This window comes from Falco peregrinus, chromosome Z, assembly GCF_023634155.1.
Source record: "Falco peregrinus isolate bFalPer1 chromosome Z, bFalPer1.pri, whole genome shotgun sequence".
Classification (NCBI taxonomy): Eukaryota; Metazoa; Chordata; class Aves; order Falconiformes; family Falconidae; genus Falco; species Falco peregrinus.
The window spans coordinates 25,537,907-25,565,008 of NC_073739.1; the positions used below are offsets into that span (position 1 = coordinate 25,537,907).

The 27,102-nt window shown below is 40.3% G+C and overlaps 1 protein-coding gene and 1 long non-coding RNA gene across 2 annotated transcripts in view; one reads left to right on the forward strand and one right to left on the reverse strand.

Annotated features, from left to right (window-relative positions):
* The window catches only part of LOC129782701 (uncharacterized), a 92,993-nt gene extending 89,112 nt beyond the window's left edge, over positions 1-3,881 (reverse strand). Inside the window, exons 1-2 of the long non-coding RNA XR_008744726.1 lie at positions 3,361-3,881; positions 355-426 (exon numbers count right to left, since the gene is read on the reverse strand). This is a non-coding gene — a long non-coding RNA (uncharacterized LOC129782701). The remainder of the gene's footprint in view (positions 1-354; positions 427-3,360) is intronic.
* A 195-nt stretch (positions 3,882-4,076) lies between these two features.
* EFNA5 (ephrin A5) overlaps positions 4,077-27,102 on the forward strand; it is a 214,665-nt gene continuing 191,639 nt past the window's right edge. The window contains exons 1-2 of the mRNA XM_055791401.1: positions 4,077-4,193; positions 4,702-6,007. Of these exons, the coding sequence (XP_055647376.1) occupies positions 5,883-6,007 (125 nt within the window). The 5' untranslated portion in view covers positions 4,077-4,193; positions 4,702-5,882. The remainder of the gene's footprint in view (positions 4,194-4,701; positions 6,008-27,102) is intronic.

Here is a 27,102-nt window from a genome sequence, read left to right on the forward strand (position 1 = left end):
ATTCTTAAGAACCATATGCAAAAAGAAAAAGGTATGATTTCTGGACATAATAGTCAGCCTGAAAATGTTTCTAAATGATGTCACCCCAGAAGCTACCTAGAATTCATTACTGTATTTTGTGTTATGGCATTTTCTTTTTTTATACAAGGATCTCAAAGTTACTCCTTTGAAGACCTGAAAACATGATGTTATTGAGCCGCAGTACGTCACAGTAAAGTAAGCATGTATGTTATGTCCGGTTGGAGAGTGGAAAATGAGGGTTAGAGAAGTACAGGAGTTGCCAGATAGTTTAATAAAAAGAGTATCAAGAATCTTCACTTAATTCCTCTGTTCTAGCCAGCCAAAAATACTCACACACAAGTAAATACTGGCTCAGGTTTCTCTGCAGCCATAAATTGTTCTCTTCCGTAAGATTATTTCTTCCTCCTAGGAAGACAAAAGAAGAAAAAATCCATGTATGCAGTACACATACAGAGTGTCCCTCGGAGGTAAATGTATGAGAGGGAAAAAACTATCTTTAAGTTAGAGAAACCACCTGGAAAGAAAGCTCTTATCTTACTCAAGAATATTTGCAAACGATGATTACACTTCTCTATAAAGAATTCAGTGATTCTCTCTAAGTGTATTATTTATGCCTTTGGTACCTATGCCTCTCATATGGAAATTAGTCTCAGATTTTGTTCTGTATTACTCTTTGACAGCTTACAGTATCAGGGATTACAGAAAAAGATGAGAGAATCTGTAATGATTAACCACTCTGTTCAGTTATTAATTTGCAAAAGTTGAAGCTGAGATTGCTTCTAAGTCATTTTTCAGCAAGGTATTTATGAGAGCAGAGAATGATTAAAAATACAAGAAAGCGTGATCATTTCAGGTCCTGAAAAACACATTTCTACGGATACCAATGATAAACAAAAAAGGTATATTTTTGTGCAGTCATTTTAACAAAACATCAAAGATGATTTAAACACGGATCAACAAGAAGTTTATTTATTTTTCTGCCTGGCTACCTTTAATCAAATTCTACTGAAATGTTAACATATGATCTAAAAATACACATTTTCACAGAATTTAGACAAAAAAGTTTTAAAATGCAGCTATATTCTTCCCTGATTTGCAGTACGCATCCATTTTTCCAGAAGGGTCTTTCCTTAATTCTCTATGTTTTAAGAAAAGGGAAAAAACCCATGGGATTTGCTTGTTCAACTCACTTAAAGACACTGGAGTTAATGCTAGAAAAAGCTGGACTGGGCCCTACTAGCTAGTTTTATGTCTGAAGCAGTACTCAAATTTATAAAAGATAAAAATCTTACACACAGGCTATAGGAAAAATGTAGAGATATCTTTGTTTTTTTCTATGCTTCATGGGTGATAAAATATCTTTGCATGACAAAGCAAATTAATTATTTTAACAATATTACCTACATTGTAATGCCAGAAGTTGCTTCTATCTGTTTAAGATACCAAATCTTGGGGAGCATTGATAGGAATACTACGTGTATTTTTAAGGGAAACCAGCAAAGACAAAAAATCTACAGTTTTATTACTTTTCCCTGAAACAAAGTCTTAAGCTGTGCTTAGTTTAATTATTTTGAGGGACATGATCAGTCAGCATAGTAACTGCAGCACAGGGTATTAGTACTTGGAAATTCTGTGCAGCCACCAAGAAAGTACATGCTGTACGGTGTACGTTAAAGACACATTTACACTGCGAAGCTGGAGGTTCAGGGGCAGAGAGGCTTGTCAGGGGCAGTCTCAGGCACCTACTGTTGCATGCCTCCTCCTTTTTCTAAAGGCTGTATTCAAGAGAGTTTAACTGATGTTAAACCACTTGGTAACTGTCATTACCTTTCTGCCAAAGGAAGGCTAATGCCAGAGAACACTGGTATATACAGGCAGCTCACAGCTATGATATCAATGAGTCTTTAATCATGTGGTCACAAAAATGGAGAGTGGACTGTAAGCTGGCATGCTGCTGGGTATTGGGTATTTGACAGGTTCTCACGAATTGGTTGAGATGTTACAAAAAGCTTACTTTCTGTCTATTAAAGTACTATTTTTTGTACTCACTGAATTGATTTTACTTTTATTTTGAGCCCAAAGGATTTATGTCTTTGCATTGTTCAAAACCTAATAAGATGCTGCCACTCACAACTTGCTAAGTAAAGCAACGGAAAAAAAAGTATCTTCCTGTTGTAATTAGTCTTTCTGAGAGTTTTTTTGCCATTATTAATAGTTTGACTCCTTTTCACAGTGTCGTATGTGTTAAAAAAAGTACTGTAGGCTGCAAAGATATTCTACAATGGACTAAGCTCTGACTCTGCTATTAAAAGGTGTTTTAAGTACAACCCAACCCCTCAGTCCTTCACAAGGCATGAAGAAAGGTGGACACACACACACACACACAAATCAAGCTTTTCTTACAAATGTGGCTGAGGAAATTATTTGGGAAAAAAAGTGTTATTTATTCTGCTTCATGTAGGGGCAGTGATTTCCACACATCTGTCTGTACTGGAGAAAAAAGACTGAGGAAACAGTGGATGTGCCCATTCCTGTACAACGAACTTGGTTAAGGTAGCAAATAATTGGAAATGCTGGGGGGGGGGGCGGGGGGGGAGGGGGGTAATGAAAAGGGATTTTAAAAGTGTGCGTTTACGGTGCACTTTAGACTCGCTATGCACTTTAGACTGGCTGATGTACTTCAAATCCTGACACTAATTTTTAGATGCCAACGTGTTAAAAACAAGGCTGAAGGAGACCACAGGGAGACAAAATGCAGGCAAGTTTTCAGGCCTTTTATGAGAAAGATTTGAAAATCGTACAGGCCCTTTGCTAAAAAAAAAAAAAAGTAATAAAAAACATCAAGGGATTCGAGCGTTTGTTTTTAACTTCAGCCTGTGCTCCCTCGCTTCCCGCAATCACTTCCGAGAGGAGGGCGGCCCGCAGCAATCCCGCTGTCCCCCGGCCAAAGGCCGGATCGGTCAGGTGGTGCGGCCGATGCGGGTTGACCTGGAACCTCTTTCGGCGCCGAGAAAAACCGTGCGCCCCCCCTGAACACCGAAAGGAAAGCCGAGACACTCCGGCCCCCCTCGCACGACGCCGCCGAGGCAGGTGACGCCGTGCCCCGCCGCTCCCGCCGCCCTGCGGCGCCGGCCGCCGCCGCTGGGGGGAGTCGGGGCGCTTCCGAACGGCGGCGAGGCGGGCTGCGCGCCCTGGCCCAGCCCCGAGGGCCCGGCGGCGGGACGCCGCGCTGGCCGCCGTCACCCCGGCAACGCCGTCGGGGCGGGGGCGGCGGGAGCGCCCTCCCACCCGGAGGAGGCCCCGCCCCTCGCACCGCACCTCCCCGCCCCTCCCGCTCACCTGCCCGCGCCGCGCGGCTCCGCGGCTGCTGGCCGCGCTGGGGCTGCGGGGCGCGGCGCGTCCCCTCCGCCTCGTCGGAGCCGACGGTTCCCGGTGGCGGAGCCCGGCAGCCGCCGGCAGCGCGGCTCCTGCAGGAGGGGGTGGCGGGCGAAGCAGAGCGGAGTCTCCCTCCCGGCTGCGGACCGGCCGCCCGCGCGTCGGTGCCTCACGCAGCGCCCGGCCGTACGGCGCTGGCCGGCCGAGCCGCGCAGCCGGTGCCGCCGCGCAGCCTGTGCCGCGCAGCGCCCGTGGCGTACAAGCCGAGCCCCGCCGCAGGGGAACGTGGGGAAGGAGCTGCCTGTCACGTTTCAGTTGCTTGGTGTACTGCTTTTCCGTGGCAGACGGACACTCATCCGCACGCAGCCCGCGTAAAACCCTACCATAGCGTCCGGCGTGGAAACGGTTACCTTTAGCAGCAAGGCTGCACAGGAACCCCCCCGATGGCTTACTAATTCAATTAGACAGGTTTCCAGAATGTGGGGTTGGGTGTTTTTTTGGCATGGAGGAGGAGAACCTTAGGGCTACGCCTCCTTTCTCGTGTTGCAAGCCAATCAGGTCGAGGTGTAAGAAAAAAAAAAAAAAAAAAAGCAATCTGTAAGCAAACAGACGGCAGGCTGTGCCCTGACTGGCTGCGCCGGCAAATCCCCCCCCTTTCCCAAGTAAACTGCATGCAAAAATCCCACATGATCAAGCAGCAGCGCCCGTGCTCCGAGCTGGCTGCCTGCACCTCCTCCTCGCCTTCATCCCTCACGCACACCGGCGCCAGATCCCGCCTCGGACACACGCGTGTGCATGTATGTATGCCTGCGTACCTCTATATACCGCGTATATATCTCTGCGGGTGCCTATCACACATACGCATGCACAGAGACAACCCAGTACGCCAGGCTCCTGGCTTTTCCAGGTTGCTGATGTCGGATTTACACGCAGTGAAGGGACCGGTCATTGCAAAAGGGGGCGTGACTGTTTAAAGATTTTTTTTTTTCCTCCCATAAAGCAATTTTTTTTTTTTTCAAAACTGACTTTTGCCCCTCCAATCCTCGTCGCTCTTTATGATCCCTCCCTGCCTGCCGCTGCATTCAAGTTTATTTATTTGCCTGCTGGCGTGGTATATTTTTTCTTGCTGCTCTTGCTGCTGCTTCAGAGGGAAAGGGGGAGCAGCTGTTGGGCAAGACGAGAAGAAGAATTGCGTGTTGTTCCCCCCCACCCCCTCCCCCGATCTCCTTGTGTAGTCAACTGAGGGGTGGATTCTTTTTCTCTCACCCCCTCCCTGCTCTTTCAAACTGTTTTGTCCTTCCGCAGAAGTTCATGTTCCCGGCACTGGACCCTGCTTTATCACAGAGAGGCTCCGGGAGGCTGAAGCAGGAGATTTCCGCACCTCGCCGTATCGCTCCCTTCGTCCCCCGAGCAGGAGAGGCCAGCCAAGACCAGCATCATCAGAGGAGTTTGCAGGCTTGATTTTCCACTTCTCCGAGGTTTTGCTTCTTTCCACGCCCTCTCATAAACCATTTTTTAAAAAAATGTCCATCTCTTTGGTTTCCACGCCGCAATATTTCTAGGATTGGCCGTTGTTTTTTTCTGCCCTCCTTTTTATTGCCCCCCCCCCCCCCTTTTGTTTTTTTTTGCCGCCTTTGCTGTTGCTCAGTCCTTGGTGCATCCACCGCCCAGGAACAGGAAGGACAAGAAAACCACTCCACAAAGTCTCCTTCAAGACTGTGCTGCAGAACAGGCTCCCCAACTCCACCAGCGCAGCAAACAAACTCCTCAGGGCTTTTACGCCCCCCCCCCCCCCCCCCCCATTTTTTTTTCCCCGTTTTGTTTATCATTTGCGCCGGGCGGAGAGCCGAGAAGGAAGACACAAACTTTGCACTTTAAGATCTGCTGGTACTTCTCGCCCCTCTCTCAGCCGGCGGCCTTTAATACACAGCCAGGACCCCCCCTGGGCTTCCAGAAGGAAGATCTTCCCCTCCGCCCCGTTGTTCTGCCCCCTCTCCCGCTCGCTCCCTCCATCCCCGCGCCCCCCGGCCGCCCCCGAGCCGCGGGGCCGCAGCGCCGGGGCCGCTCGCAGGGGGCGGAGGAGCGGCGCCACTCGCTCGCCCGCCCGCCGCAGCGGCGGGCCGGTGTATGTCGTGCCGTGGGCTCCGCACGGGACTCCCGGTGAATGAGCACCGCCCGCCGCCTGCCGTCGCCGCCCGCCTCGGCCCCCACCTCCCCCTGCCGGGGTGAGACTCCCTGAGGGACCGCGGATCGCGCCTCCCTGCCGGCTGCCCGTCTGCGGCGGCAGGCGCCCTCCGCTCGCTGCGGCGCTGCACGCTGCGCAGCCCCACCCGCCTCTGCGCCTCGCTTTTTATTTATTCACCCCCACCTCCCGCCCCGGCTCCGTCCCGTCTGCCCCCCCTCCCTCTTCTTTTTTTTTTTTTTTTTCCCCTTCCCGCTTTCTTATTTTTCCGCATCCCGTCTCGCCGCGCCGCCGGCCGGGCGCGATGCCGCACGTGGAGATGCTGCTGCTGGCGGCCGCGGCGCTGTGGGTGTGCGTGCGCGGGCAGGAGCCCGGCGCCAAGGCGGTGGCCGACCGCTACGCCGTCTACTGGAACAGCACCAACCCCAGGTACGCGGGGCGGCCGCGGGCACGCACCGGGCGGCGGGCGGGGGGGCTCTGCGGGGGGAAGCGGGCGGCGCCCCGGCGCCGGCTGGAGCTACCCCGGCTGCAAGACGGGGTGGAAAACTTTGTGTTCCGGAGGGTCAGGGCTACGGGCGGCGGTGGCGTTCCGCCCCTCTTGGCCCCCGCCGCCCCTCCCCGGCGCTGCACCGGGCCAGCCGCTTCCCTGGGCTCAGCCGCTGCCGGTCCGCGGGCGCCGGGCGGGCGCGCCCCCCCGTGCGGCGTGTGCGCCCCGAGCCGCGGGACGAACCGCGCCTGCGGCCAAGCCCGCTCCGGGACTTCGGGTGGGACAAGGGGGCGCAGGTGGCGGCCCCGCGGTTGTGCCGCGGCGGGTGCCTGTGGCATGCAGGGCGCGGCCCCGAGCCGCACGCCGGCGGCGGGGAGTCGGCCCCGGGCAGGGAGGCGGGGGGCTGCCCTCCCCGGCGGCACGGAGCGGGGCGCCGGGTCCCGGCTTCGCGGCGGCCCCGGGCTGGACCGCTGCCGCGGCGGAGGGGTGGCTTTCCCCCGGCCCGGCCCGCCCGGCGCGGGGCTCTTCCGGGCAGGCTAGAGGTAGCCGTGGGGAAGCGAGGTGGGTACGGCGTCCCGGGCCGGGAGGATGCCGGTGACGCCGGGGACACGACGGCGCGCGGCCGGTGTCCCCGTCGGGGCTGAGCGGTGCGGGTACAGCCTCCCCGCACCCCTCGCGCCGAACCGCGCCAGGCGGTTTCTGACACCGGGCTTTGCCTGCAGTGTACCGAGCCTTCTGCTGGAGAGAGAGGTTTCCTTTAATTTTTCTGGAGTTTTCCTTCATGCCTAGAAATGTAATTGGAAAATTACAGTCCTGCCCCAAATGGTGTCCATGTGTTTGGGTAAAAAGTCACCTGGGTATTAATTTTTTTGCCTTGTTGAAGTGCGTGTGAGCAGACTCACTTTTTTGGGTTTTTTTTTGTTTTTGTTTTTAAACCTGTCAAGCTAGTCTAAGTAAATTTGGGGACCTTTTATCTTAGGTTATCTCTTTTTTATGCTGTTTGGTTTGAGATTAGCACATTGATTTTTGTCACAGGTCGTGTTTTTTTAGTAGATCTGTGTTGCCTGCAGAAAACTCCTCTCTACTCGGTATTCCAGAGTGCCTTCAAAATAGGTGACGCAGAAGTTAATGGGCAGAATTTTCAAGTGCCCAGAGTTAGCTAGTCTGTACAGCACTTCTGATACTGTGCTCCTGGTAACAATGCCTCAGCGATAAATAGTTGGCACCAAAAGCTTGAGACAAAGAGGATTCCTCAAAGTAACAATCATGCTTGGCAACGATCAGCATCTGTAATTTTAAATGCTTATCTAAATTTTCTTCTCTTTGTGTGTGTTACTTAAAAAAAATGCATAGAGCAAATAAGACTAAAAGTTAACATCTCACATCATACGTCCCCAAAAAATCGCTTGGCTTTCAAAACCAGAGTTTTTTCTGTTGTTAGGCAAAATTAAATGTAACTGCTGGAAAAAAAATAGTATTCTTAAATCCCACTGGGCAGATGGAGGATTGTCAGAAGAAATAGGTTTGACTACATGTGCACGCTGCTGGCATAATGGCTAAAATACTTCAAAAATAATCTTACATTCAAGATTTTTCACTTCTGCTCTCTTGTGTCTGATGAGCTTACACGGTAACTGCACAGAGGTAAAGATAGTTGAAGGTACAAGCAACACTTTCCTCGCATACCTACCATCATTACCTTGAATGGATTTGTAAAGATTTTAGTAAGTTTAATTATATTTTATTACCATTAATGGAATGCCTTCTTAGTCCCAACATTAAACATCAGCAGACTGCAAGGAAAACTTAGTTTTGTTATTCTTCCAAATACTAGAGGAAGAGTTAATTGTAAGACGTCGCTAAATCTTCCCTTTTAAAAACAAACATTTCTTCTTGTCTTAAAATACTCGCTGTGCTCTCACAATGGGAGTAGCTATTTGGACATGTCATGTTTATCCATGAGTTAAAAATGTGAGAAAGAGTAGGGTGCAGATGTATTTCTCCTTTGTTTTACACAGTGTGCCAGTTTTTGTGTGCTTTCCAAGTTACACGATCATTACAGAAAAGCTGGCAAACACCTGAATGGTAGGTGCAAGAGACCCAATGAAAAGAAAACACTTCTGTTTTGAATTCGTTTTGTCAGAATCTAAGCTGAAGACAAAATTCACTTTTGTTATCAGAATTTTAGAGCAGTTAACAATGTTGCAGGAATAACTTCGCAGTGATTTATCTGCTTCCAGAAACAGACTTGGGAGGTGAGCAGTCTGTTTTTTATACACATAGAAGTAAGTAGTGATGCTTACTTGGTGATAACCATTTCAAATTAGAAGAGAAAATATACTGTCATTCTTTAAACACAAATGCCACCATTGTGCTTTAGCTTAATTCCTTATTGTATTTATTCAGAATTAAGAAACTGCTGTAGAACTAATTAATTCACTTTAAAAATGAAATATTGATCATTTTGATAGTGATTAAAAGCACTTTAAATTAAGTTTTCATGAAAACTTTGAAGAATTTAATAAGGATTGTTCTTCCCGCAGATATCAATGATGTTTAGGTTTTTAGTATGAAACTTCAGCAATTTATTGAAATGCATAAAGATCTCGTCCTTATTAAAAGACACATTAGTAAACTGATGAGTGGCCCAACTGATAAGTGCTCCTGGTGTGAATAATATTTATTAAATAAGAAGTCCTAAGAGTCTATTAGCAAAATTCATATCACATATCTTGGTTAGTTGCCAAAGTCCTGCTACAACAATTAAAAAATGTTCTGTGATCATAGCTGTTAGTGCGTATGATTAACAAAGTCATGTATTCTTACGGAGCCTAAGTCTGTTCTGAGAAATGTTTTAAGTATTCTGGTGCCTTATTTTTGTTATGTATTTAATTATCAACATACATGAAGTACCATAAATGCTGTAGTCCAATTCCAGATGAGAATATGCTAAGTATTAGGATTTGGAACTGTAACTAAGTAAGTTTTTTTAATCCTTTTTTTTTTGTGTGTGGATTGGAAATTAATCCTCAAGTAAGCTTGAAAATGTGTTCTAATATTTTTGTTATTTAGGTAGGCTTAGAATTAAGTGTAAATAAATTCTAATTATCACCTTAAACCGCATTAGTCTTTCAGCACTGTTTGCATATGTGTTCTTAAATGGGACAGCAAAATATTGCTGTCAAAGAATATTGTTTTTAATGCAACACTTGAAATAGTTTGGGAAGTTTGTTTTGTAATGAAGCATATTAATTTAATCCTGGTTTACTACTGTCCTTTTAATTAGAATTCAGCCAAAATGTCATGTACCTGGGCCAGTTTTTGAAGCGGTCTACTTAGTGCTTGCTACTGCTTTTAATCTTGTAAGAATTCAAGCAGAACTACTTGCAATTATTGCTACATTTTTCAGCTTGAACGATTGTGCTTCAAGATTGTGGTTTATATTTAGGTATTTCCCCCACAAGTTGTTTCAGTGGCAGGTTATGTAGCTTCATAAATTGTTACTAGTTGCAAGGTGGTTAAAAATACTTGCATTTCAAGTCTGGTTTCTGATCATATATAGAGGCCAAACCTTGTAGTCACACGAGAACAAATATTTTTTGTTAGGAGTATTATTGGATTTGACTGTATCTTATACAGGAAAATTGTGTATAAAGTTACATCCACAAGAGAATTACTGTAACAACATGGGATGCTGATACATTTTTCTGTTTGTGTATTTATGTGGATAATTAAATCAAGAAATCAGATGGTAATTGGAGAATTTAGATACTGAAAAATCATTTCAAGTTAAACTGGTTAGTTCCCAAAATTAAGCTGGATACCACAATTTCATCAGTACTGCTAGAGGGTGGTGTTTTTTAAGACAGGTACTCGGGAAGAGCGAATAGAAAAATGAGTGGATGCTTCTGAAAATTCGAAGCATGTACCAGAATTTCACAACTTGGATGTCTAAACATAGGTGAATTCTGTAGCTGACAATTTAGGCACTGATTCAGCAAAGGCTCTGACTCCTCTGAAGTGCATACTGACATACAAGTTCTGTTGCAGCTGTGTGGATGGATGGATGTGTACTTAAGTGCCTCCCTGAACCAGCCAAATGCGTAGAGTTAATTTTGAGAAGCTGTGGTTGTGGCTGCTCATGGACACCTGGCAGTTCTCAGGAGCATGCTGGCCAGCTGGGTGGATGTCTTGAGTATTCTGCCATCCATTTGTATGTGTTTGCAGATTTCACCGTGGCACATTGGTTGTATATGCTGATGGCATGTGGCTAGTTTTTTGTTTGGTTTGGCTTGTTTGTTTTCCATCTAGGAATAGTTCTTCCTGTGTACAGAGATTAGGGAAACCATGCAGAAATGGTTAGAATAGGGATAAGGCAGTTAGGTTAGTTAAGAACACCTTAATAATTCTTATTAAATCTTTTCCAAATTGTAGAATCTGTGCTTTAGTTCTTGGCCATCTTCCCACTGTGGTGTTTCTTCGCATGCTAGTAGTCCTTGGGTTGGTAGGTGGGCAGGTAGATAAGCAAGCATTCAGACATTAGGGATGAAGAGGGGCAAAACCAGGGCATTTGCTTTGATTTTGGTATTCCATATTATTATTATATGTGAAGGAAAGCATAAGAGCTTAAGCGCTTGGGATATGCACACACTTACATGTATATATGTAATCGTTTTGAAACAGCAGAGCTTGTATTTTTGAGAGCATTTTATCCTGCAGCTTGCTCTGAGAGCTGAAGAAATCTGACTGATTTCTTGTAATTAAAAGATCAATAGTAGAGCCTTCAATTCTTTACACTTACCTTCTGTGCTTTTAATAGCTTCACTAATACCTTGTGTGTCCAAAAGAATATTGGTGCTTATTTTAAAAGTGGGGTTTTGAGACATTCTATGAAAAAAATACATAAAGAACAATAGTTTCACTGTCTTCCACCTTTGTATGAAAGGCACCTTGTTAAGTGGTACATGGTCTTCATGAAATGCTTCTTATTAAATCTTTTCCAAATGCACATAGTGAGGACACTTCACGGCATTCTTGCTGTTAGCTCTATATCCTTTTCGAGGGGGACACATAAAGATGAGCCTTCCTTTCTCTCCCCTGTTGCTATGATCCCAGCAACCTACCAGCTTCATGCTGGGCTGAGAAAATGAATGAATGCAATTAGTCCTTCAAGAGTTTTGGATTTTGCATTCATACAAAGAGGTGTATGTAATATATATATATACATTCATATGCGAATATGTATGCATTTCAATATAAGTATATGTATACTTATGTATATATACACATATATATGTATGTATGTATCCATGCAGTGAGGTGTGTCATTACAAGGTGATGTGGTATAGAGTAAATCAGGAGTGTTGTGTGAGGGGGAAAAAAAATCTCTGAAAATGAAACTTTTTAATTGATAAACTAGAAAAGCAATAGCTTTACAAACTGATTCCCAGCTCCCGTCTTCCAGCTCAGACTGTTTTAAAATTAATAATTTTTAAAAAATAATTGTAGAATCTGTGCTTTAGTTATTGACCATCTTCCCACTGTGGTGTTTCTTCGCATGCTAGTAGTCCTTGGGTCTGTAGGTGGGAAGGTAGATAAGCAAGTATTCAGACACACAGTTGTAAAATTAAACAGAAAAGATTACAGGGATATGCTTTGAGAATTCTCTGGGGTTTTTAGAGTACCTTGCTACTGCTTCTTCGTAAACCAGTGTGTCACTGGTTAGAGAACTGCATTGTTGAAGTATTAGACTTTAAGACAAGGCATAAAGAAGGTTGGTCATTTGGATCACCTCAGCGAAGATGCTAACAAAGATGCAACTTTCCTTGGAGGAAACATGAGTAGACAGTAGTTTGTCCATAGCTGTGAGATGTACCTCTCTTGCTTTGACTCACTTGTTTTTCCATTTTTAAAAAAATGCGATTTGAAGTATTCTGGAACTGGGATTTTCTTCCAGTAATAACTCTTTGCTCTGATACCCAGTTCTGAGCATTGGGGTTCTTTAAAATGTCTTCAGTCTGATGATTAATCTAATCTTCCAGTGTTTCTGAATGGTGTAATTCACTATTGAGAATAAAGGGCTCTGTTTTGTTTAAGTTTTCATTGCACTTGTGCTTAGAATTCAGTCAGTCAGCAGCACACCAACGTAATGAAATGGAAATGTTTGGTTTGAAATAAACAGATACGTTATTGAAATTGCTTTCTGGTGGTATTACAGTTATTGTGAGTAAGCCCTACTATAATGTACTTCAGCATAGCTGAATGGAAGAAAAGAATCCTTCACACATTAGAAGTCTTCCTTGCATTTTTGCATTTTTCCTGTTCATTGTAGTGTCTACAAGCTATATTATAGTTGAGCTCACTTAAAATAGTATTATTTTATAGCGTGCAAACATGTATACATGTCTGCAATTGTCTTTTTTAAGAAACCGAGCATAGATTGTTATATTACAAAACCACAAATTCCCACTCCTACACATTTTTAAAAATAATTTGTGTTAAAATCAAGGATTTGAAAATATAATAAAAAAGGATGCAGTTCCATGAGGACTGAGATTTTATTTCTCTCCTGTAGAATGCCAAGTTTTCCAATAAAGGAATACACACACACACACACACACACACCCCACCCCCCCCATATATATTTATATGTATATTTATTACAGGGTTTTTTTTATCTGGGGAAACATCCTTCATATTTTACTGTTGACAGGTTGATGAAAATACATTGTTAGGTCCTAGTTTTATGAAAAAAATGAGTTTATTTTTGAGTGCTGCAAAATGTAGAGAAACGGTTAGATGCCTGTGTTCTCCTAACTGGTATGCTACGCGTTTTAGGGCCATTTCTCTGTTTAAATGCATGACCAGTAAAAATGCTGTCAAAAGAAAAATCAGCTAACAAGAAGATACACAAGAGTCTTATTAATTAGCAAGATCTGCTTAACTTGCTAATACCAATTTATAGCGGATTTTTCAGGTTTGGCAATTTTAACTTGTAAAGCCTTGAAAATTATAATTCTTATTGTTACTTGCATTATAAACTAGTGGAAGGATTTACCTGTCCATGCCAACACATAGCATGGGAAAAAAAAGGATCTTAGACTCTCAAAACCTGTAAGTACAGTATTAGTTAATTTTCACTTAATTTATTTTCTTTTCTGTCATTAAATTTGCATATTAGTCTAAGGAGGAACTGTTCAACAGTAATACAATATTTTTTTTTACTTCAGGTTTATCACTTAGTAACTTTATATTTTTGGTTTGTTTTAATCAGACTACTGAAGAACCATCTTATTTGATAGGCACCATTTTTAGTTTTTGATGGCAGTAATGAAATGGTGCTGGAGTGCAGAGAAGGCATGATTTACTTATGAATCATCTGGTGAGGTGAAAAATGGGAGTAGGATATATGTTTGCTTTGACTCCAATCACTCTTTGCTAAAATATCTTTTTGTTCCGTTCTGAAAGATAAGATTTGGCCTCATGACATCTAAAAGTATGCATATTTTGACATAATGTATTTTGTGCTGTAATTAATGTTTTCTGTGTAGCACTAACGTTCTTTGTTTGTTAAATTAATACAATTTTTCTTACCCAAAATTATTTAATTTTTTTGGTTGGGATGGCTGGTTGCAGGCATATTCTCATTGTGTGAGTAGTAGTTGAGCACTGCGGCCTTTCTCTAGTGGGTAGCAATGAAGCACTACCTTTTTGCTTTTGTGGACTTTAAAGTAGTATTTTCCATATTAATATTACAGTTGAGAGGAACTTCCTTCTTTCTACACAATTCAAATTGCATTATCTTATCAGGCAGGCAGAAATATATATACATTTTTATTACAATACCAGTACGTTACATAGGATTTTTTATTTTAGTTTTTACTTCACTCTTGGTTTAATTTTGAAAATAAATATGAGTATCTTATTTCAGTCTGTGCCTTTGAAATAGGAGCTGGAGCTGAGTATGTTCTAAATTGTTGCAGATAAACTAAACAAAAAAAAAAAGAAAACAACAAATCTCTGAATGTCTAATATTTTGTTGGTTTTGTAGTGCTGTATAAGTAGAGGTGTATTTTTCATGAGGAGACAGAAAAAAGTAAGTGTTTTATATTACTTAATTGGTAGATTTGATGATGATCTTTGTAGCATGGTTCTCAGTCTGCTAGTTCATCAGTGTTGGGTAAGGACTGCTAGCAGCTTTAATAATGTTGGGTCCCTTGCAATTGTTAAAAGTCGTTGCAAATAAAATCGCTAATTAATGTTGTTAGTGAGCAGGGAAACCAGCTGCATTGTTTGGTTGTTGGTTTTTTTTGTTGTTTGTTTTTTTCTTACTTTTGCTGATGTCTGATCAGATTTTTAAAAAATAGTTATGTATTCAGCCAGGGCATTTGGTGAGCAGAAGTTAACAAAGTAGGAGCTATCAATCCTGCTCTCTTTCCTATTGTTTCCAGAAAAGAAGGAAATAAAGAGAGACTCTGGAATTTAAAAGTATTGACCTCTGACATGCACACACAGCATGGTCATTGCACTGGCACACAAAGTGCCTTAAGCCACCATAATGGCAAACTGCATTTTTGAAGTTACTGATATGAGAGCCAGCTGGATGGGGGATGGACAGCCAACATTGATTCTGCAGCTATTTGCAAGTTACCACTTTAGGGCCAGACAGCTTCACTTTTATATTCCCAAACTTACCACTTAGGAATAATGTTGCTTTGTTCGGTTTAGCCGGGGATTTGTGACTGCTACATAGACTTGGAACCGTTTGGTCCAGAATTGTGTGGTCATTCTTCATAGAGGTCTGCTTCACAAAGTAATTTTATTCATCTGGTGGTGGGGGAGGGATGAGAAACAGTGAAGGGACATTCATATATAGCATTCTTCAAGAAAAATGTGCATCCATATTAGCTAGTTGCTTTTTTAAAGCTTTTCAAAGATAAAGGCAGAGATTCGGATCATGTAGTTGAAAGCCAGTTCTGACCCATGTCTTCAGACTACATGTCACCCTTCTGGATAGGGTCTCCACGCATAGTCTGGAAAAGACCAAATATTTTATGTACTGTATGCTCTCCCACTGCCCCCCCCCCCCCCCTTTTTTTTTTTTATTTGTTTACAGTTATTGCTCCAATACACTTACACATCTCTTTGCAGTTCTCTTGGGGCTCACTTTATTAAAAATTAGTGATCCATCACTAAGTGGGGTACAGTACAAATACAGTTGCTCCCGCAAGGCAGTTTTTGTGCCAAACCAGAAGAAATAAGAGGGATACAAAAGCAGCCAAAAAGCGTGTCTCCCAGTTGCTAATTAATCAGGCAAAAAAGCACCTCAGCAACTACATCTGAATGTGGGACAGTTTTTTTTTGATTATACATAGCAACAAATAAAATTATACTATGCCCTCTTAACATACCTTTATTCAGAATAAAAAGTCAACCGTGTACCAGAGTTGGTGAGGTTATGTTAATGGCATTATCTGTGGATAGACCTCTTTCAAAAAAACTCATGTTGCTTTTGAACAAAAAAAATACTGTTTTGTCTGTTTATTTTTTTCTGTCTGTTTCTAATGTGGTGGTTATTAATAACATCTGTAGGCCACGAGCAAAACTTTAGAAAAGATGCTTTAAAAAATTATCTTCAGTAATCTGGGGTACAAGGTATGGGAGAAAAAGAGCCATTGCTGTGAATATCTGGTATCCAAAGCTGCCAATCACTCTTGGCACAGCTCCCATCATGGTTGCTGTGCCCACAATTAAATGCCTGTCATTAGCGTATTTTTCCATAACATTTACAATGGAAAAGGCAAGGGGTCCTTGCAGAGCTATGGCTGTCAAGGGAACAATAAAAACTAATTACACACTCTGCTGTCACCATTGTCAGCTCTGCTTTTGGGGGGAAAGAACATGGGAAGTGTGTGCGCAATAATTATATATATAAAATTATATACATACAATACCCAATTGGGGAAACTCAGTCATAGTGAAGTGACATTTACTTGGAAGTTTATTATTCCTGCTTTCAAAAGATCTTAATTCTAGGGTTTTATTTGTCCCTTCACTTATGCCTAAGTTGCATACACTTTTTCCTTTGCATTTCAGTCACTTTTGCCTTTCTCTCTTTCTTTCTGTCTTGGACACTTTCTGGTGAACTGAGCTTTCCAATAAAATTGCTGAGATCAAAGCCGGTATTTGCCTGCATTTATTAAGTGGGTGCAAATCATCTTATCCTTTATATGCTTTTGCTTGTGTCCTGCATAGTAAACTGGATTAAAAAAAAGCTGAATGAAAGCAGCTAGTCTGCACGTTCACTTTTTTTTCTGTTTTCAGCCCATGGTGTGCAGGTCATCTTCAGTGAAATCAGGTTAAGATTTTGGAGTACTGCAGTAGCGGCTTTAGTGAAATGTGTGCCAGTTCTATTATCAGTGCACAGATATTTCCAAATGTAAGCGTAAGTGCATAATTGCAGCGTGAATTATCTTGACTGCTGTCTTTAAAGACATTGAAAGAGTGAAGTTGTGCCCTCACAACAATATTTGCTGATTTTTTTTTATAGTCTGTAAAATGAATAGTTTATTTAAGCAACTATTTTAGCCTACTGATTTGAGAAAGAATAGATCCTCAGAACCAGAATTTTTAATATATTTAGGTATCTAGAGTTGTAGACAGGAGCCATGTGGGATTTTTGAGGCTGCTTGGTGCCAAACTGTCTTAGATTTTATTTCCTCTTTACACCCATAAAGTCTTAAATATCTTTCAAAAAATGGTTCTTGAAGCCAGTTAAGGAAAGTAGTTTAAATAAATAACCTAGTTGTTAAACGTTGCTGAAGTCAGTAGGAGCTGATGGGTACTAGTGAGGAATGGAAGTCATCTTTATTATATGTATGCCTCGATAGATACTACAGGATCTAATGTTGGTCTTTTTTTCTTTTTTTCTTTCTTTTTTTTTTTTTAAGGCACCAGCTTTTGATGCTTTTTTCTTGGTATTTTTGGCAGTGTTCAGATCCAACTCTATTGAAGTAAAAAGATTCTCCCACTGCTTTGGATGGGGATTTATTTAGGTGCTATATTATGATTTTATGGTGTAGTTCATTAGAAAGGGTTTCTGTAATCAGGTTTGTCAGTTTTTGTGCGAGGCCACCCAATCTATGTGAATTAAATTTAGTGAGAGGGCACAGCAGCACAGGACTGTATATTCTTTTGGGTATATTTCTGCTTGGGTCTGAGTTCTAGACTGTGGTGTTTTTAACATTTTTGCAGAGTTGAGACCTCCACCTTTGGGGGGCTGGATGGGGTAAAAGTGAACCTGTTAGAATGGGTAGTTGCTTTGCTCTCAGCAGTTTCATAAAGTGGAACTGGCTTACCATATGGGATTGGCAGATAAGCATTAGTGAGACTCTGAGGTGTTGGATGCCTTATACAGTGGAGAACCATCTGGCATGTGCCAGAAAAAATTTACGAATTTAAGATCATGAAGGTAAAATTAATCAGATATAGTAGTACACCACTGGGATACAGTTTTATGTATTTTCCAAAGCACTATATACAATATAGTGCTCTCTTCTAGATAAGATTATACTTATAGACTAGATGGATCTTGTGAATGGCCAAGTAGGATAGAATTGTTTCCTTACTGAAATAATTAAAACACTGTATTTGGGAACAAACTCTCAGTTTTCTAGAAAATATAACATTAGTCTTCTACAAAACAGAAGTCCGTGTTTTGCTGCAGAATGCTACTTGTCGTTTCATATGTAAAATATAATATATAAACCATGTAATTTATCATCTGTTTACCAAAATGGTGAGCAAGGGTCTCTTGTCATGTGGTGTGTCACTGTGTTTTGAGGCTGCTGGGAGAATGAGAAAGCAATTTTTATTGATACTATTTCATTTAATGGAGTACCAAGTATTACATTTTTCTTGATTTCCACTGGACTTTCTGATGTCTCATGGCTATGAGATACGACGTAATGAGAGGAAGACACTTCTTTCAGGAAATTTGACACATGTTTAGTTTGAGGGGACACATGTTCATGAAATAAACTTATTTTTCTTAAAATCAAGTCTTGCAAAAAATGAAGTTCTAGTTCTTGAACTGTATCCATCATCCCAATGCATACATGTGAAATTTGGTCATGTTTTGTAGTCACTGTGTTGGTAGATGCAGTTGGAAGACATTGGGCCTGCTTTAATGTTACTTGTGTGTATTCGTAGTGAGTTGCCTGCAAGGTTCCCAGAAATATTTGAAAATTTTCTGTAAAGTTGGTTTTTTAAATGTATTTCAAAAATGTCCTTTTTTGTTTAATAATTTTATGTGAATGTTTAATAGATTTTTATGTTGAGTTCACAAATGTTGTAAAGGAATGCATAATACGCAGCTTTATTGAAGAACTTATGTCTTAAACAGTCCTCAAACTACCTTTACAAAAATATACTAGGAACACTTCCTGCAGAGAACATGATAATTTTATAACATGCTTAATAGCATAATCCTCACTTAAAAACATGAAACATATATAACTCTCTCAAGTTGTATTGTAGATAGGAATTTCACTAGCCGAAGTTCTGTACATTTGTCGAGGGTTTTGAGAGTATAAAGAAATTCTTCATTAAAATAAAAACAAAATAAAAAGAGTGTAATTATTTGCAGTATCTTTAATCAAGGTGGTATGAAATTTCTCATTAAGGTTAAGATTCACATTATCATAACAAGTGACAGTGTGGGTGAAGAAGGAAAATTAATTAGAGAGGTAGATCGTACCTGTTTCTCATTATATCATGGCTATTCACTGCATTCAAATTCCAAGCAAACCCTTTCTCTATATCTCGATTATATAAAACTTACTTGTGAACAATTTATGAAGAGAATCTTCTTATTCACTGTTTCTAGTCCAAAGCACAATAGTTAGCTTTTAAAAAAAATTTTTTTAGTGATTTACAGCATCACTTTAATATTACTTTTTCAGACCCTGTCTCCAACTGAACTACATTTTATAGCTTACTGTAAAACGAAATCTCCATTTTTCATACTAGCTGTCTTGATTTAGTGCTGATATAATGGCTTTCTTCAGAACAAAGCATTTGGAAGAGTTTCCTGAGCGCTTTGTTTTAGGTGTAGAGTTTGGAGCTAATATATTATTACTGATGAAAGCAATTCTGCCTTTGTAACTTCTCTGAGTAAATCAGACTCAGTTGCAGTGCCCAATTAGGATTTCTGCACTGTTTTTTCTTTATGTACAACAGGAATGATTGCATCTTTTTTGTGTTTGTGTGATTATTTTCTTCATAGAACTAGTACAGTGGGTGCCTACAACACTTGGGTTTTGGATAGAATTAGGATCCAAGTATGTTTAAACCAATCTTCTTGAACTATCTGTTTTCTTTCATACTCAGCCTTACGCTTAAGACAAAATGTCCTCTGCTTTCCGCACTGTAAAGAAAATGTCAGAAACAAAGCAAGTCTTTGTAGTGTCATAGTCCCAGAAGTATGGTGATGTACCCAGGTGACAAAGTTCTGTTGTTTTCATTTAAATGTTGTAGAGAACAGTACTGTTACCTGTGATTCCTGTTAGGGGTAGTATTCTTAATAGTTTTGGTCTGAGAAACATTCCCACCTTTGAGAAGGAAAAAATAAATCTTTTATTTTTTAAGATAAATTCATAGGTTTTGTAACCTTTCCTGCACACTCTACTTATTGTGGACCACATCACTGCAGTAATGGTCTTATTTAATATATCAGAAGTAAGAATAGTGTTTACACAAAGACAGCTTTTATTTGGGAAATATCTGGTTAATACAGAATATCCAAATATAAGATAAAATGGAATTACTAATTACCTTTTCCTGCAGTATTCCGTAGTAAGTGATCAGGAATAGACTGTAAGTATTATTCTGCAGTATTTTTCTAATGAACAGAGGGTAAAAGAAATATTGTGTTAACATACTCTGACCAGATGCCATGCTGTATTTGCATGGAATTCCCATTGGGCTTACTGCATCATTGGGGATGTGGTGTGGGGTTTTTTAAGTTGTAGTAATAGAGGAGAAGGAAGTAAGTATCAACTGTTGAGGCGACTGTACTTCATTGTGCCAAATTCTCTTTTATTAGTCTCCAAATTTCAAAAACATTATTAGTAATACTAAGTTATTTTAAAAAATAGAACACAATTAAATCTCTCTAAAAAAATTTACAGTGTGTTTTCATTTACCACTTCTGCAAAGGGTATTTTACTTTTTATTTTGGTTGTTATTTACTGAAAGTTTTTTTTACTTGAAACCTTTGGTTCCATTTTAGCTAATGTTTCAATCATGGTTTTATATATTTTTGATATCTATTTTATATATATTAAATATATAATTGTATATATATTAAAGCTTATTTATCTGTATATTGCTTAAAATTTTCACCCTGCATATGGAAAAGTATGGAGAAAGTAATAGAAAAGATGAGTGAGAGAAATTTGTTACAGACTGACTTTGGTATAAAGGAGCCTGTACTTTGTTCTTTAGGGCTGGGAAGCCATTGAAACTTTATTCTTTGGAACTCTGTTTTGGAAACAAGCGTTTGTCAGTTACTCAGGAGTCTTACCTCTGTTGAAGATGTGTTTATGTCTTCCTTTAATTGTACTTTTCCTTTCTACCTAACTTTTGGTGCTTAAAAATTTTACTGCATTCTCTTAAAGTGAGAGGAGTGGTATTGGGAATCCCATCTGATGTTATCAAATCTTAAAAATCAAACAAATGCCATGACGATAATGTAACATTCTGAAAGCAACTCAAACAATCAGAACTCCATGCATCTGGAAACTGAACATGCAAGGTGGAGAGGTGCATCTGTTCTGCTGCTGCATGCCCTTTAACCCCAAGTGCTGACATAAAATGTGTTTTTCAGAAGATCCTGACACATCTGAAGCTAAAGCTGTAATTTTTCCTGTTTTAACTGTGGTTTGTCAGACTCTGACTCAGAACTTTCAGTGGAGTCTAATGTGGGAAAGCGTGTTCAGACAAGACTCCAACCCTCTAAATGAAAGATCATGTAGCTGCCTTTTTGTTTGGATGGGTAAATGATGATTGTCGATCCAGTTGTATTTCACTGTCAGAAAAACATGATTTTGGGAGGTTAGGTTTTTTTAATTTTTTTTTTTTATTTTGATGGTTATGGGGAGTGAGGGAAGAAGCTGAAGAAGAAGCAGGGGGGAGATTCTGCAACTGACAACATCAGTTTTCTGCCAGGATGCTTCTTTTGGTTTTGTTCGTTGTGCTGCAGTTCTTCAAGTTTCTGGAAGTAGATGAATACTTCTACAGAGCATGATTGCAATGCAAAAAAAAAAAATAATCCTGAGATTTTAGTTAGAAAAATGTTTATTTAATGACCTTTAATTGTACTGTTATTACATGTGAAGTCATCCTTTTCTGGGGCAAGTAATTATATCTCACATGTGACTTAGGTCTTTAATGTGAAAAATGTAATTTCTAACCCTTTTTCTATCTTTGGTCTCTTGATAAACTGAAGTTGTGTTCTTCGCTTACATTGGTAAAGATCAGAAGGTTGTATCTGTGCAAAAAGGTGCATTGCTGTAATCTGTGGTCACGCTATAATCTGTGGTTATGCTGTGACCCAGGTGTTGCAAAGAGAATGAGAGCTTTAGGTTGTTGATGCGGTGGGTTTCTTTGCATACCTCATTTACTTGGGTCACTTTAAATATATTTGCATATAGTAGCTGTCTGATCTGTGATTTTCAAACTTTGCTAATCATTTCAGGGGAAAAACACTTTCCTAATTATACATGGCTGATTACTCTTCAAACGTAAATTGTGGCATTGTTCTGTGTCCTCCATACCTTTCCTGTAACACTTTTTGTTGTTGTTGTTGTGTCACCATGAGTATTTCCAAGAAAAAGTATTTTTGTTTGTAATCTGTTTATCTCCTTATTTTTACATTGTTAGAATAAAATCATGTAAGATGTCAGGGTTCCTGACTGGTATGTTCTGCTTGGAAGGAGCCATGAAACAGTGGCTTCCAACTGCAGTAAATATTGACTGAGTCCCTGAGCTGAGCCTTGCTCAAAGCTTGCTCTGAAGACATGGAAGGCATCTATTGTTCCTTGTCAGTCAGCACTCCATAGCCAAGGCTAAAGTATGCATGTGTTAGGAGAGGAAGAAAGGCAGTGCGGGAAATTAAGCAGTGAACACAGCCGAAGGTGCAACTGCTCAGCACAGGGAAAAGGGAAGTGTCCAACAAAAAAGAGGCAAGGGCTTGCTGCAGGTTGCATAAAGCTTTGGAGAAGTGGTGTGTCCGATACCATCCACCCTCTTTCTGCGTGAAGTGCTAGATGAACGTAGCCTTAGCATCACTTAGGTAGCATGGGCAGGGGGGGATACTAGCTTTTTCCTTCAGGCGATAGTTCCTGCCAGAAATTCTGTAATCCTTTGTGAACAGCTAGGCAGTGAAGGTGGGTTCTTGGACAGCTCTCTGTCCCCCTCCGTATTTGAGGGTCTGATCAGAGCAACTATGGATGAAGTTGCTGTGCAGAAAGCAGGCAAGATGCAGAGGGTGTAGTTTAATTAGGCTACCACTTTTTATTAATTCATTTGGGAACATAGCTTGGCAATAAAACACAGACTGCAGATTGTTGTGCTTTCCTTGGCCAGTCCAACCTGATTGGAGAAGCTTCTGTCAGCCAGTGCTGGATGGGTGATGGACCCTTGCTCTGAGGCAGGATGGGGAGCTGTCCCATCTATTCATACCTTCCTGTCCCCTTTCTGTTTTTCTTAGGAGTGTTTTTTCCTAAGTTCCTTTCAAATTCTTATTTGCCAGGGTATTTAACTTCTTTTTAGGATAAGTAGTTGTGTTGGCTGGGTGGGTAATACAGCCTACTATGTTATATTAACCTGAACCAAATCTCTATATGCATATAGATCCCTGACTTGCTGTGATGAAAGTGAAATTCTTCTCACCAGGCTTTCTAGCTCCCTCCCTCCCTTTCAGCCCAAGAAAAGCTTTCAAAGAAAAATATGATTAGCATTGTACCTGCTGCAGTCTTAAAAAAAGTAAAAATCTTCCCTGCTGATTAATTTTTGCTTCTAGATAGGTGCTCCCTGAATGTGATAAGAAAGATGTATCTTCCACATTTCACAATGGCCAGCTGTCCTGCTACCTTCCTATTTTGTATTAGTTATGTTCTCCATTCCCTCCTGTCCTTCAGTCTAGGTGATGTAAGGAAACTTCAAAGGACCCATGACCTCCTTTTCTTCCTACTAGCAAGACAAAGCCTTGCCCTCTGTGTTTAAGATCACAGAAATGACAGTGTATCTATCTCATTATTGTAAAGCATATTGGGATATTTTGAATATGAAAGGAGCTGTATAAAAGCAAATTCTGTTTACTCTCCTCAGATGGGAATAGGATTGTCTTGTTACTGCAGTGGTCCTTTATCTAAGAAGAAGTGCTTGACATACTGCTAATAACGAGTTTGCTCTGCACTTTTCTTGCACTCTCTAGCAGCACTGTAGCAGAATGAAAGCCAGTCTTCAAGGTTGGGGCAGGAGGAGTTGAAACAAGGATGGGAATTGCCTGAAATATGAATATGCTGTTGATAAGAAACTTCAAGCACAGTGCCTTAAACCTAGTAAATGCATTGTTTTTCAGGCTTATAGAGAGTGGTACTATTTCAAAGCTGAAAAAAACCCCCTTTTGATAAGTAGGTAACACATTATTATAGATCGCTGTGGAGTGATATGAATGAATTTTATTTAACAAGGGTTTTCATTTCACTAGAGATCACCCGATTTGTTGTGTAGAATACTTAAGAATATAAAATCTGTTAGGTTAAGTAGATTGCTCCCACCCAAACATTTTTTTCCTTTTTTTTTTTCTCTAATGAGAATACTCTATGTAAATTGAGTATCCTGATTGCCAGATCCTGTTTAAGTTTGTTTATCTGTTCTGAAGACAAATGCATAGTTGAGGCACTTGTAGTTGTGATGCAGAAGAGGAAGGTTTATGATTATTTTTTTCTGCAGTGAATCTGTTTTCCTTTGAACTAGTATTTTAAACACATAACAGACTTATATCTTGTTAGTTTTCCAGTTTTAACCATTACTTATGTTTTCTTCTGTCTTGGAGTTTAAACCAACAGCTGGAAAATATATTTTATTGAAAACCACTGCATCACAAACACCAACTTTAAAAAGTTAAACATCATTAGAAAGAATTTTTGTATATGCCTTGAATGCAAAGTGACTTTCAATAAAACCCGCATAAGGAAACAAGTAGCCAGACTCCTGTCTAGGCCAGTTTTCTTTTCTTTTTTAATATCCTTCTCATTTGTGTGTATGCCTCCCTTCCTCCTTCCTCACCTAACACAACAATTTTCATATTATGCTTGATGTTTTACAGACAGGAAAATTCCAAGTTACTGTTTCTGCAACAATTGGAATGCTGCTCTGTTACATGAGCAGCCGTAAGATTTTTATTTTAACGTTAAAGTATGTGTGTATGAGATAGCGTAAAATGCCTGCATTTTGGAAGGGTTTATTGCTCAGACTGGAAGACAACATATTGTACAAATTATCCCTCTTCTACTTTTAGAATTTAGTGTAGAGTTCTTTCTTTGTACCTGCAAATCCACTTTTCTAAATTACACTTACGTGTGAATTGACTGGCTTTTGTTAAGAAGGAATGACTAATCAAAATTGTAATGTATTTATGTGCTCTCTTTCCTCAGTCTCATGCTAAAAAAAACCCCAAAATTGTGTTTCTTCAATACCGTAGCTGATACTTCAACTGCAATCATGAGTTTTTTAGAAAGCTTGTAAGTCTTAGTAGAAATATGGTCTTACTTTTTTTCTGTCTCTGTAGTGCTTCGTTTGCCTGACAGCTCCATAATGCAGCTTTATTCGGTACGCTAGCATTCTAACCAGCTGTTTTCCCATTTTAGCAGAAGTCAGTTTGAAAAACAGGTAGTTGTTGGTAGTTACCACTGTGCACTGAGTTGCATCTGTTTTTTTCAAACTTTTTTGATTCTCTTACTCTGTAAACGTTTATCTGAATTTCAAATTAGTACAATAACTGCACTGTATTAATGCAAAATGCTCTCCTTTGTATGTAGTCATGCCCGCTGTTTCTCTTAGAAGTTCTACAATTATCTTTCCTGTTTTATAATAAAGAAATTTTATGACGGACAATTATTATCACAAAATTGAATGGGTTTATTACAATCTTTTTATTTTATTGTTTTAAATCTAATTCTACCAGGTTTTTCTTAAAAGTCCTTCAAGTATTAAAATGTTGTAAGGGTTGGGAGGAGTTGAATTTCTGCAGCACTCTTCTTGAGAAGAGTTTTATTTTACAGTAGGAGTCTGCAGAGTGGAACAAAATCATTCAAAGACCTGTTAGCTATGTCTCTATGAAAACTGAAGCAACGGGTTTGGGAGGAGGTGGCAACATGGAGTTACATTGCTTAGTGCACTGCTAACCATTAGTTACTATTAGCTAACCATTAGTGCACTGCTAACCTTCCTATTGAAAAAGAACCACTAAGAACAAAGGGAAGAAAAACCCTTATCAACCATGCAGGTACTGATTTTTAGTTCAGCTTCACCATAATCAGTTTCCTAGCTTGATTGGTACAGCTCGTATCCTATGGCAGTGTGGCCTTTTGGTGAATTATTTGAAATCACAAAACATGATTAAGAGCTGTTCTTCTAGAGCGTGGGGTTTGTGCCCAGGCAGTCTGTTGCTTCAGGTAGATTAATCAGGGATATACACAACCTCTTAACTGATCACAGTTCATGTGTCTGCCTCTGTTTCAGATTCAGAAAGGAGCTGAATTTTATGTGCTTCTGTATTTGTCTATTAACCAGATTCTGCATTGGCTTGTTCATTTGTGACTAACGAAAATGTAAAATTGAGGTTTAGCAGAACTAAACTTAACTTGGCTTGGTGAGTCAGAAACAATAGCAAACAATGGTACTGTAATTGGGCAACATAATGTTATTTCTTGACAGTTGCTATATTTTAATTATAATGAGAGGGTAATTTAGGACGTGAAATTCAGGAAAGTATACACATGTATATTTTTGTTATGATACCTTTTAATTTTTTGGGGGAGGGATTACTGGAATTGCTGCTTTTGCCCACACTGAGGTTATGTGTATATAACTGCTATATATATTTCATAGTTATTTAAAAAAAAAAAAGTTGTGACTTACACCTATGAAATAAAAGCAGTTTTTACCAAGCTGTTATGTCTAAGCCAATTTCCTTCTGTTTTTCTGTATCCTTCACATTAGTGTGTATGCCTTGCTTCGTTATTTCTCATCTAATATAACAGTTTTAATATTATGATTGGTGTTTTACAGCCAGCAAATTTCAGGATACATCAATGCAAGTTTTTTTTGAAGCATTAAAATTTGCTTCTTTACGTTATGGAGTCCACAACATGCATGGGCATTTTCTTTTGTGTAATTACCTGTCCTATTGCAAGGTATTGGAATGGCTGTACTAAAAAAGGCATAACAAAGTATGAACCCAATGGGTTCCTGAAGGTCTCTGTTGTAGTTTATAGTCCATTATCTGAACTAAAAGTTCAAAACAACATAGTTTTATATCATTTTTGTAAACAGAATATGAAAATACTTATTCAGTCTCTGAGGATGTTAAATACAATTCCAGATCATCCTTAAAAAGCAGATGCCTGGAGAGGATACTCAGTGGTTTGACACAAGGATTTTTGCTAAAACCTGCAGTAACTGCCTCGTGGAATATCAAAATTGATGCATGTTTTACAATATTCATGATATCTGGTCTAGCACTCTGCCTTAATGGAGATTAAAGAAAATGATACAGACTTACATATGTACATTTATGCATGAGAATTACTCTTATTAGTCATGTTTTTGAAAAAATGTCCTGAAATTCTGGTCTAATATCTGTAAAAATACTTCAAACATGTCATGTAAGTGCCTGTCTGATCAAGTACCTTTCTAAAGTACAGGGACATTGTAGTGTTTTAGAAAAGTGTGAAACTGTGGAGGGCTG